We start from the raw sequence: 12,122 nt of genomic DNA, 5'->3' as shown, positions 1-12,122 counted from the left end.
TTTTTTACATCCGAAGAAGCAGATACAAGCGGGGAAAACATCCAGAACAGCAGCTTAATTTGCTAGTTAGATAGAATGGCTTATACCCCAACTTGCAACTTGTGTTCCAGCATTCTACCAGCATAGTTAATCTCAAAGTTTTGATTTTAATAATACGAGTTTTGTTGTGTTGTGGGCAGAGTTAACATGGAGCCTTGTCTTTTTTATCTCTAAGATACCAACATAATTTAATGCCTTGCTGTGGAGATTTTCCGATTTCATTTCAAAATTTCTGCTGTCCCTCCCATAAAGGACACAACGGGTCATTCATATATAAACATTTTCACAGTAGCGTGTACCCTACATAATTAAATCTTTTTATGCTGGTTCCAATATAATACTATAATTAAGCATATAATGTTTCTTGGAAAACTGTTGATAATTATTGAGAGGCTTCTGGGAAGTTTACATAAGATCTGTTGGTCAATAAACATATATATGTATATGCAAGTATAAGATTACCTAATGCCGTCCTTTTTTTTTCCCTAACTAATTTGGAAATAAAAACCTAGGTAGCAGATTTATATATTTAATTGGTAGAGAATTGGAAAATGATACTATGTAAATTGATATAATGATATATGAACTAGTTAATTTTAAGATTATACCTGTCAAAGTGTTCATGTTCAGAGATAAATCCACCATTTGCAGATTGAATAAGGCAATCTACTTAATTTGATTTCTTAATACTTTGAAGATCCAGCTGTGTTCTTTTACTTAATTTTTAGTTTTATTTCCCCTTGTAATGAAGAAAAAGAAAGAAAAGAAAAATACAGGCGCAAGCAAATGGAAAGAGAACTATTGGTACAATGAGAAAATAGAAATCGTTTGTTAATTACCGGTAAGATTTGAAGCCTTTCCCAGTTGGATTTTTTTCCATTTTGTTTTTTCTTTTTCTTATTAATTTTTAAACACAGCCAGTTGGATTTACATGGCACTCTTCAATAATGTCACCCTCCTTAGGTTCCCCCTTTATAAGCCCATTCTCTCTTGCCCAAGACATCCATCCATCATTTGTGCAAAGGCTTGTACAACCCACTAGTTACTTTCTATCCAAAACCTGCATCAAAGCTGAAAACGAGATGGCTTTCTGGTCTGCTGAGAATGCCACAAAAGCATACCTCAAAACATTGAAAATGGTAAGTTTCCCTGATATCCAGAACAATATATCAATTAGTTCTCCTTGTCCTTGTCTAGTTCCCGTTTCAATTCTCTATTAATCCTATCTGACTTGGTTTTTGTGTAATCTTCCTGCAGGGCCAGAAAGCCAAAGAACCTAATGTAGCCGAGTTCGTTTCAGCCCTTGCAGCTGGCAACAATGCACAACTAATGGTTGTGGCATATGCTACTGCTGCCAACTCTACTGCTTTTGCCCTTGTGGCCGCTGCTTCCCAAACTGGTGGCCATGTAGTTTGCATCGTCCCTGGAATTGAAGAACTTCAACTGTCCAAGAAAATCCTGGGCTATGATGCAAGCCATGTTGAGTTTGTTGTTGGTGAAGCTCAAAATCTTCTGCTAAGCCACTATAGGGAAGCTGATTTTGTGCTTATCGACTGCAACCTGGAGAATCATGAAGGAATTCTTAGAGCAGTGGAGGCAGGTACGAAACGCAACGGAGCCGTTGTTGTGGGCTATAATGCATTTTCCAAAGGTTCATGGCGGTCCAGTGGATCGAGAACTCAATTGCTACCCATAGGAGAAGGGCTGCTAGTCACTAGAATTGCTGCAAAAGCCAAAATTGATTGTGGTTTTGAAAAGAGAAGTCACTGGGTTGTAAAGGTGGATAAATGCACTGGCGAAGAGCATGTGTTCAGGGTCAGGTTTTCGCAAGGGAAAGGAATCCAAGCATAGAATTTGGGCAGTGCTTCCTTTGGTTGCTTAGGAGAAGTCCAGATTTCCTCTCTTTATTTCCCCTGCTTTCCAGCCAACCAAATGGAATAAAAGGTCTTTAGTATAGGTCAATATTAGTTTATCGGAGAGCTTTTAATTTGTAAATATCGAGTTATATACAGTAAATAATTGTCTCAAAGATAAAGGATTGATTCCATTGTGCTTTGATACTGATGGAGGCAATATGAGCTTTTCACATGTACGAAAGACAAGCAGATTAATTTGTAAAGGCGTCCTTGATGAAATTTCCTTTTACAAGACCTCCAGAAATTTACATGCCCAAAAATCATCATTTACCCTCTATCACTTGATTTTAGATGATTGCCAGACAGTTAATAGGCCAATAAGGCAATTCACTGTTGATAGATAGGGTATTAAAGTAATAATAAAAAAAATTTCACATCAATTAAGAAAAAATTATTTAAAACGCATAAATATAATAAAACTATCTCTATTTATTTTCAATTAATTTTAAATTATATATCCATCTTAAAATTTAATAATAACTTTTGTTTTTACTTATCTCGGATTTACTAATCCAGCTACAAAATGGAAATATCTTTTTCCCTTGCCTTAATCTCCCTCAGAAACAAAATTCCAATAACTAATTGTCATTAGCACCCAATAGGAGAGACATAATTAGCTAGTAGTAAAAATGTAGAATTCATCTATCCATTCCTAACGGATTCACCTTACTATGATGCATATAATGAAGGCATGATTTATTAATGTAAGTCCTGCAAGTCAATCGGTTTTGTGCTTGTAAAACACTATATTAATTAGTTATGTTTCATGTTAAATACATTATGAATATTTTATATAATGTATGAGATATTTTTTTATCTATAAGTTTATTTATAAAGAGTTATAAAAGACTTGTGCAGAAAAAGTCCTTAAAACATAATGGTCTTAAAAAGAAATTATAATCATAATAATTATGAGATTTTTATACATTAAAACCTTATTTCTAAATATGTTCATAGTAATTGTATTATCAAGAATAAGGATATTGAAAATGCTTAAATACTGGTACATATTAAGATATTTTACTTTATAAGTAAGCAATCGATCTTAAAATACCAAGTCATCTTATATGTGAATTGTCATGTTTTAATTTTACCCTTACAGAGTCTAACGGCGATACCGTGCAATACTTCATGATATATTCGAGATATTTGATGAATGATCGAATTACACTGAAATACTGTACACTGAAAGGTTAGTCAAACTATATTAATTCTCCTAACATTTGAGTGGTTATGATGTATTGCTAGATACCACTCATGATCTATAAATATAAGTAATTAAATTAATTTATATTTATTACTAACATGTTGGAGAGCTAATGAGTCACACACAATAAGGTGATAATGTGAAATTAAAAATAGGATTTGTTCCCAATTGGAAATTTGAAATTTCCAATATGAACTTAATTAAATGGTTTAATTAAGTACAAGGGTGAAATTGTAATTAACAAAAAATTGAATCAGTAATTTAACCAAACCATAAATACTTAAATGTGGATGCTGCACCAAAATGAGAAGAATTAGAGTTAAGAAACACTTGATAAAAAAATCAAAAGCTCCCTACACCTTAGAAATGTCTTTTTTAGGTGGGTTCCAAGAATCGTTTTTCTTTGTCATTTTTTCTACCAAAACCGGTTCTTTGAAAGGCGAAATTCATGAAATCTTAGCCACTAGCATTGTTTCGCAGCATACACATAATTTTTACTTTGAAGAAGGCTTTTATTTGTCACTTGTGTGGATCACCGTTAGAGACGGGACACATGAACAACTTTGATTTGCGACAACCGATCTTTGGTGTGCAATCAAGAAAAGGGGTCATGACTTGTGATTTATTGAAATCATTACTAAAGGTATGATTCTTATCATTTACTTGTAAGTATGAATGTTAATCCAATCAAATATCGAAACAAGTGATCTTATAGAAGTTTTAGTTTTCTATGTTTATTTTTGTAATGCTATTTACTTTTAATTGTTAATTTTTGAATTCTGTTCTTTTTTTTTTAGCATGGTTGAAATCTAGCATGATCAACATTGATGTATATAAGAATTTCAGTAATATAAAATGATCATAGAACAGTGCAAACACAGTAAGGCCAGGTAGATTTTGCAGAGAGATAGTTTTGATCTATTTTGGTATAATTAAAGGTTGGTGATCATAATTTAATTATAATTGTTCTGAAGCAACGTGGGTCTTCCTTAATCTGTCTCTAAGATAGATTAACAATTATACACGGTTGCAGAGTTCTTCAATTTAATGTCCCTTTTATTTTGGACATCAAAGCATGTTGATGAATATTTGGGGTGGATGTAAAGCCTGGAGTTGCCGGGATGCTTGAGAGAAAACTAATTGGAATTCGTACTTCTCAAGGGCTTGGAGTGGTGCTATAGAGTAAACTTTTTCGTTTCAAGGGCAGCAGCCACCGTTTTGGGCTCAATCTTCAACCTTCGCGCTTCCCCCAATAAAAAGAGCGTCCATCTTTAACTAGGTTTGCAGAAAGTCCGGACTCCAAAGGCCTAAGCCAGCGTCTAAAGCTCCTTGCACATGCGGAGCATCTCTCTTGGTGGGGTTGTCACACTCGTTGCAGCCTTCCCCAAGCAACTGCAGCGACTCGGAGCCCAGACGGCCTTAAGCCCCTAACTCTCACTTTTTAAATTGACAAGCACGTGGTTAAAAGAGAGGACAAAGGGAGAGGACAAGAACAAAGTATTACTTACACCCGCTAGTTAACTTTGGTGAGCAAACTGTTCAAATTTAAATGTTGTAAATTTGTAGGAAATTTTAGTAGAAAATATCAGTTCCACGATATGGGATCAGATTGTACATTACAACCATTTTGATGTTTTGCCCGACATGGATTCTCTCTCTTCTCCTGTTCATGATATTGTATAGTCATCCAAGATAGATCAAAATACCGCCCGTGATTGTTTCTGGAGGGGTCTTTTTTGTCCTTATCTCTGCTCGGTTATATGGGATCCCACTTTTGAGCCTGAAGAACTATAGAAAATTAGGAATCCAAGGAGCAAGGAGGAAAATACAGAGATAGTCGTCATTAAGAAGCCTAATTAATCATTCAGGTTTATGACGTTCCCCATGTTAAGGACAGGTAAACTTTGTCTGTTTGACATAATTTTGCCCCTGTGACGACATAGATATAAGTGACAAAGACTAAATTGGCCATGACTGTCTATAGATAATAATGGATCGATGGGGCCTAAACTTAAAGCATGCCAATGAAACAGGAGAGCTATCATTCCCCTTTTTCGTACTCTAAAATATCAGTATACTGCCCAGACCGATACCTTACCAGACGTCTCCCAAAGAACAGTTCAATGTCATCAAGGAGCATGTGAAAAGAGTACTTCGAAACCAACAAAAGAAGAAAGACGTGAGGAGATTTGATCGATCTTCTTTTCATGGTTCAAAATTAACTTCTTGACTTCTGAGAAGCCTACTCAGCCTTAGCTAATCAGCACCGAGAAGGAGTTTTTAATATTGTTTAAATTTTTGTTTTCTACTTTTCGCTGTTTATTTATTATTTTTTTAGTTTTACCTTTTATTTTTTATTTATTTTCTAAAAATACACAAAAAAACAGAACATCAATCACATGCTCAAAACATCAATCGCAACCATAATTAAGGCACAACAAATGATCCAGGCATTGCAGGCTCAAAATAAACACGGATGATTAAAAGCCTAGAGAAATCTTGGAGATGAAGATAAATTAGGGTTACAAGCGTTCTGCAAATGGTTAAAAATCCACCAATTTACAAAATTTTCCCAAGGCTGAGGTTGATTTCACATGGAAAATCCCCTATAAAGTCCCATTAGCAGGGTATAATAATGCACAACATTCACAAGGTCTAGTCCTCAGCAGGAGGACTCAAATTAAGCAAGAGTAGTTAGTGACACATCATCTCCAGCTTATCATCACCATTTGAAAATTTGATCAGATAAAGATTGAAGCCACTAGAGACAGCTACTGCAGTTACCCAGTTCTTGAACAACTGCGTCCATAGATGGTCTTTCGATAGGAGAGTCATGAGTGCAAAGCCAAGCAATTCTTGCAAGTTTAGCTGCTTCATATTCAAAGAACCTACCATGGAGGTTTGGGTCAATAAAATCTTGGAATCGACAAGATTCAGCTCCAAGACGTACCAAGCTAGTGACTTTTCGCTTCCCAGAAAGGACTTGGAAAACAAGAACTCCATATGCATAAACATCACTCTTCTCAGTAAAACGGCCTGTACTAGTGTATTCAGGAGCTAAGTAACCCATAGCAGCACTGGCCTTGAGTGCTGCGAAGACAATGTCATTGGTAAGTAGGTTGTGCAAGCCAGAATCTGAAAGCAGTGGGTTGAACCGCTGATCAATGAGCACTTTTTCAGCTGAAATATTTTGGTGAACCAGAGCCGGTTTGTTTGCTTTGTACCCATGCAAATATGCTATACCTGCTCCAAGAAGGACGATAGCTTAGTAAAGGTAAGTCAAGAACAACCAAATTCTAGATTTTGTAGTTGGTATTTTAGCATAAGGGATTATACAGAGAAATATGACAAAAAGAATGTCAAGAATCTCAAGGTGGCTTCTCAAAAACATAAAGCATTCGATGTCAATGCAATATCAAATTAGAAGTTAAACAGCAGCTGGGAGTTTCTAGAGACCATATTGTGAAGCACTGAGACATAATTAAACAAATCTAATTAGAGCTAGTCGTTTAACCCGCAATAGATAAAGGCAAAACTAAACCTACCTTTGGCTATGCCTTTAACTATGGAAACTCTAGTGGACCATTCCAGGACCTGGCCATCACCATCCTTCACATCAAGACAGCGTAGCAAATTCCCATTGGGAACAAAATCATAAATTAGAAAGCACTCTCCCCGGGCCTTTGAACAACAAAATCCTCTCAATCGCACTAAATTCTCATGCTTCAATGAAGCCAAAATATTCAAGCCCTTCAAGAACTCTGCATCATCAGATTTGCAACTAGTTTTACTGATGCTTTTAATAGCAACAGCAGATCCATCCCTCAGAATCCCTTTATAGGTTGCAGAAAAGTTACTCTTCCCCAATAAATTTACCTCTGAAAAGTACTGAGTAGCTGTCTCCACCTCTTCTAAATTGAACCTAAAGCTTTGAAAGACATCTTGGGCAAAGCCAGTGAAATTCCTGCTATCAGCCAAAGGATCCCAACCATTAGCATACTCAAGGCTAATGAGTGGAGAGCCATTCTTCCTGTATACTCCCTTGGCTTGATCAGTGCTAAGACGTCTATCAGAAATTTCAAATGAACTACCAAGCTTCTGTTTCCGGCGACGGTATTGTGTGAATGTGAGGATTCCTATAGCTGATAATGCAACTGTGACAACAATTAGGCCCACAAGAATAGGACCCCTTTGAGATTTTGATGGCTTTGAGCACTGAGTTGGCTCACAAGGTAACTGCAGATTTGCTGTCTCTGGTATTTCTCTAGGACGACCAGTTGTCCCTGGTCCATACGCCTCAGGTCTGTTTGGATTAATATGATCAGAAGTATTGCAAGCTTCCAGTGATGAAAAACCAGACCCACATAGACCCAGATTATTTTGAAACAGGAACCCATCATTCAGTCTCTTAAGGGCTACAGCAAGCAAAGAAAAAAAAATCAAATGGAGTTTATTTTCTCCAATAAGACCAAGATGAATATTGACCGACGCTATAATAAAAAGATGATTACCAAGAGGAACATTGCCAGAAAGAGAATTGTTTCGGATGTCTAGAACTTCAAGCAGAGGAGCATCAGCTATTTTCATAGGGATTGAACCAAATAGACGATTGAAGCTCAAATCAAGCCTCATCAATGTACCCACATCTCCTAGACTTGCAGGGATTGCACCAGTAAGTTGGTTCGATTGCAGGGCAAGAACATTAAGCTTCTTCAAAGATCCCAACTGCGTCGGTATGCTTCCAGTGAGCTGGTTATAACAGAGCTGCAACACTATGCAAAAAAAAAGAACACAGTTAAGTGAAGATTAGTTTCAAACGTCCAAAGACACAAAATAAATCATGGGTTAAAAGTTCAATCCTTTTCAGGAAAAATTTTGAGCTTTGTAATACTTTAAGGCTCTACATCCAGCGGGAACTAACCATTTTGTTGCAGCAGGGACAAAAAGGACATGTTAATAAGAGGCACGCTTGAATAAATTTTAAATTTTACCTTGCTATTTTCATTTTCCTAAATGAGAAAATATGACATTAATTTTGAAGCACATGCCAGTGTGTCTCACTGTCTGTCAAAAAATTTTCTCAGAATCCAAACATAGCAAGATTTGAAATTCTTTCAGTTCAACAAACAAATCATTGGCCAAAATAAAGAAAACCCATGTTAAATAAGAGACATGGAGCTGCATGACATCAAAATATATACACACCCCAAGAAAGAAGCCCAAAGCTTCTTAGAACCTCAAACCTCGAAAAATCCGTGCTAAATAAAACAGAAATTTTCAAAATTTATAAACAAAATATAGTAGCACTAACCTTGCAAGCTACCCATGTTACCAATCTCCGGAGGAATCTCACCAGAGAGATTATTCATATTCAAATATAAATCACTGAGCAGAGTCAAGTTAGCTATTTCTCTTGGTATATCTCCATACAAAGAGTTGTAATGCAAGTAAAGCCCTGTCAAGTGCTTAAGCCCAGTAATAGCTGATGAGACTTTGCCGGAAAGCCCCTTCCCTTGCAAAGAAATGTTGGCTATTTGCCCTTTCTGGTTACAGCCGACACCTTCAAAAGAACGATCACAAGGGTCACCATTGATGGTCCATGAAGAGAGATATTTGTCATCTGGGTCTAAAGCAGCTTTCATATCCAGGAGTGCTCTCAGCTCAGTATTTGCACTGAAACAACATTGGGTAGTGAAGAGAATAAAGAAAAAGAAGAGAGGTACTGTAGAAACCATGTTTTGGTTTCAAACTTTCAACTCAAAAATGGTAGAAGAAAATGGGTTGTTTTGCTCTTGAGCAAACAAATGCTTCCGATCTTCTGGCTGGGTGGTCAATCGTTTGTTTGCTTCTAGCCTTACAGGCAATAGTAGGAGCTCTTCTGTTTTTCCTCTTTTTTTTTTTTTTTCTCTTTCTCAGCTATCAAGTCACACTCTCTCTCGGACAAAGAGAAGAGGGCGAGGAAGAGACAAAGATGCAGAGATGTCCATGCTCTCTTTCAGTAGGAAAAAGGTGTACTAATACTATTACAGTGGAATTGCCGAAAAAAAGTAGGTTACAGCTAAAAAAATTAAAAAAAAAAAGTAGAAGAAAAAGGAAGTAGCTATGACTTTAAAGAGTGTGGGCCGTTGGATTTTTTGACCTTTTAAAGGAGCATCGAGGAGTAATTGAGGCTCACTTGCATGATAGTGTTTCTAGTTCAGGTGGTGAAGAGGAGACTTTGGTTGACCTGTGGCGCCCTTCACATTCCATCTGATAAAGAGATATTCCAAGAGGGAAGCTTGCCTAGTGTATGGCCACTCATACAACAATATGTTACTCTCTGAAATCATAATGGGAATTTATGGCATGCAGCAATTTGCTAAGAACACTTATGAAAATTGATTACTATTTATGATTCATTGGAATTTAAAACAAGTAGTACTGTTCTTTTGATCTTGATTAGAGAACTCTTAAAAAACAATGTAGCATTTATTACTTTAATTATGTACACTAGAATATATGTTATAATCTATGCCACCAAGATTTTTTTTTTAATTTACAAAGGTAATAGTAGTAATGTATTTTCTTTTACAAATTTTGGTAAGAGTGAAGCATTGATTTTCTTCTAATATGCTAGCATCACATGTGAAGCTTATGAAAGGGGCAAATAGATTACATTAAGGAAATAATATAATCAAAGTTTAAATTTGAAAGGGCTAATTGAACCTCTATGCCTGGCTCCGTGTCTTGACTTGGTTTTGCCTGTCTTTCAGTAGGAAAGAAAGAAAGTAGCATGCCACATGCTGCTTTTTTTCTTTTTGAGAGAGAGAGACAGAGAGAAAGTTTGATCTATGCAGTCAAAAAGAATCTGACGGCCCAAATCAAATCAATCAGTGCCAGAAAATGGGTCCACGAAACGTTAAACTGAGAGCAAGTACGTATGCCACGTGGTGGTTATGGGTGGTCAGTTACGGTCCTCACGAGGTTCTGTAGCCGTTCTGTAATTGGATTCCCTTCCCCGCTCCATAGAGTAGTTCGAATTTGAAAAAAGCCACGATCCCATGCAAACATTCTACGGTAAGGCCATGATAGATAGAGCGATTTTGAGCCATCGAGTTTCAAGATAACCTGGTTAGGGTGTTTGACTGAGTGGTGGTGATTCTGGTTAATTAGAACCGTAGGTGATAAAAAAAAATAGAAGTAGAAACTTTATTGCCCTCCTTTCGGACCTCTCTGATTGTGCTGTGTCAGAAAAAGTCAGAATCTGACATGACTGCCTGCACTCCACTCTCCATGCCCTTAGCTTAGACAACCCTCTTCGCTGCAAATGGATTTTTTATTTTTCAGTAATTTTCTTTTTATTTCCTACTGATAACTGTAGTTAACTTTTGCTGATCAAGATTTCTTGAGTTGCCCTTAGCAGAAGTAGCCTGCTCCATTTGTTTCTTTTCAAATACTGTGTGGGGAATTTTTTTTGCTTTGTTGCTTTGTCGTTTTTGAAAATAGAAAACCTCCATTCTAAGCTTATGTTTTGTTATTTTCAAAAGTACAGAAAATCTATTCATGAATGAATTCTACTTAAAAAAAAAATACAAAAAATCTATTCAAAATTTTTGTTATTTTTTATTTTGAAAAAAGGGAGATTCAAATATATATACGCCACGTTTTAAACAGAATATAATGAATTCAAATACAACATTCCATTGTTTTATTTCTCATTTGTTCTGTATTTGCTTGGTTAATTGATCAGTAGGACGGTAGGACCCGAACCCGTGATGTCTTAGAGACCGAGATACACGTGCAGTGCTCCAGTGAGCATTTATACATCACAGAGGGCTGGTAACACCAAATTGGACAAGAAAAGGATAGGCGCATCATTCATGATTGCGAACAATTACATACACACCAGCCACTTTCGCCGCCACAATCATTCATCAGTATTTCTGTTGTATACTACATTCCTTCAGCTCATTTTAATTTTTACTAGTATAATTTAGATAAAGGAAAAACTTAATTACTACTACTACTTGGTTGTGGCCAACCCTTTGCGATGGATTTTATATCTCTGTGTGCAAAAAAAAAGTTGGTAGATGAGGCTAAAATGTGTTGGTCACAACAAAATAGGTCTATTCGGTTCATGGAAAATGTGAGTAGAATTTTTGGAGTGTGCTCCTCCAATATCTCCATGAAATAACAATTAAGTGCTGAAAAGAGCCACTTTAAACCAGCACCAAACATGTCCAACTTGCCTCCCAACCACCTCTAGTTGGCATGATGCGGCAGCCTCTACTAAGCTCTTGAGTGGAGATTTGAAATGGATGAGTTACTTTAATTGAATGTTCGAAATCATGGAGCGAATCATTCTTTATTTTTCTCTTGTTCTTTGCTTGTCTATCTTTCATCTCTACTTCTTTCGCTTTCACACGATTTGTCATCATAAAACCTCCGTTGTCGATCATGTGGTTGTGTTGATTTGAGTTTAGCTTATGGGATTTCGAAATTTTGATGCTGATTGTGTTAACGGTTGATTTAAATATGATATTAGTGTTAATGGGTTGATTTTAATTGTTACAGTTTTTTTTTTTTAAAAATTTCTGAAATGATTCATGTCATAGATTTTATTTAAATTTTTTTTCTAGTGAGACAAAGTGTTAAGTATTAGCACAGATCCTAGAAAAAAATAACAAAAAAAAAAACCTGCGTAAATGTAAAGCATAATTTTTGAATTTTTCCCTTTTTTACTAAATTAGTGCCTAAGTGTTAGTGGGGATTAATAAAGAATTAATTATAATTTGAATTGTATCCTATATTTGTTTTCTTTTTCCTCAAACTTGTCCAAAAAATTGTGTCCAGGTTTGCAGTAGGATCTCGGGAGAGACGCAAATTTTGGCTTACGTCCCCGTTATATAAATCCAGAAAAAAACCAAGTGCCAAACTATAGTTGCCAAAAGCACTAGAGTCGGGAAGCAAAAATGAAAGTG

The 12,122-nt window shown here is 36.2% G+C and overlaps 2 protein-coding genes across 2 annotated transcripts; one reads left to right on the top strand and one right to left on the bottom strand.

Annotated features, from left to right (window-relative positions):
- Window positions 1-1,031: 1,031 nt before the first annotated feature.
- On the top strand, window positions 1,032-2,215 carry LOC18605404 (DUF1442 family protein (DUF1442)). Its single transcript, XM_007038387.3, has 2 exons — window positions 1,032-1,178; window positions 1,297-2,215. Exons 1-2 carry the CDS (start codon window positions 1,122-1,124, stop codon window positions 1,888-1,890), a joined length of 651 nt encoding a protein of 216 aa, XP_007038449.3. The 5' UTR covers window positions 1,032-1,121; the 3' UTR covers window positions 1,891-2,215.
- A 3,424-nt stretch (window positions 2,216-5,639) lies between these two features.
- On the bottom strand, window positions 5,640-9,227 carry LOC18605403 (Leucine-rich repeat protein kinase family protein). The gene is made up of 4 exons (XM_007038385.3): window positions 8,474-9,227; window positions 7,674-7,934; window positions 6,708-7,577; window positions 5,640-6,405 (listed from the first exon to the last, which is right to left on the bottom strand). Exons 1-4 carry the CDS (start codon window positions 8,895-8,897, stop codon window positions 5,924-5,926), a joined length of 2,037 nt encoding a protein of 678 aa, XP_007038447.3. The 5' UTR covers window positions 8,898-9,227; the 3' UTR covers window positions 5,640-5,923.
- Window positions 9,228-12,122: the final 2,895 nt, after the last annotated feature.

The sequence above is a fragment of the Theobroma cacao genome, chromosome 3 (genome assembly GCF_053813885.1).
Source record: "Theobroma cacao isolate CCN51 chromosome 3, ASM5381388v1, whole genome shotgun sequence".
Taxonomy (NCBI): Eukaryota; Viridiplantae; Streptophyta; class Magnoliopsida; order Malvales; family Malvaceae; genus Theobroma; species Theobroma cacao.
Note: the sequence above shows the minus strand (reverse complement) of the source record. Positions and strands in the feature narration are given on the sequence as shown.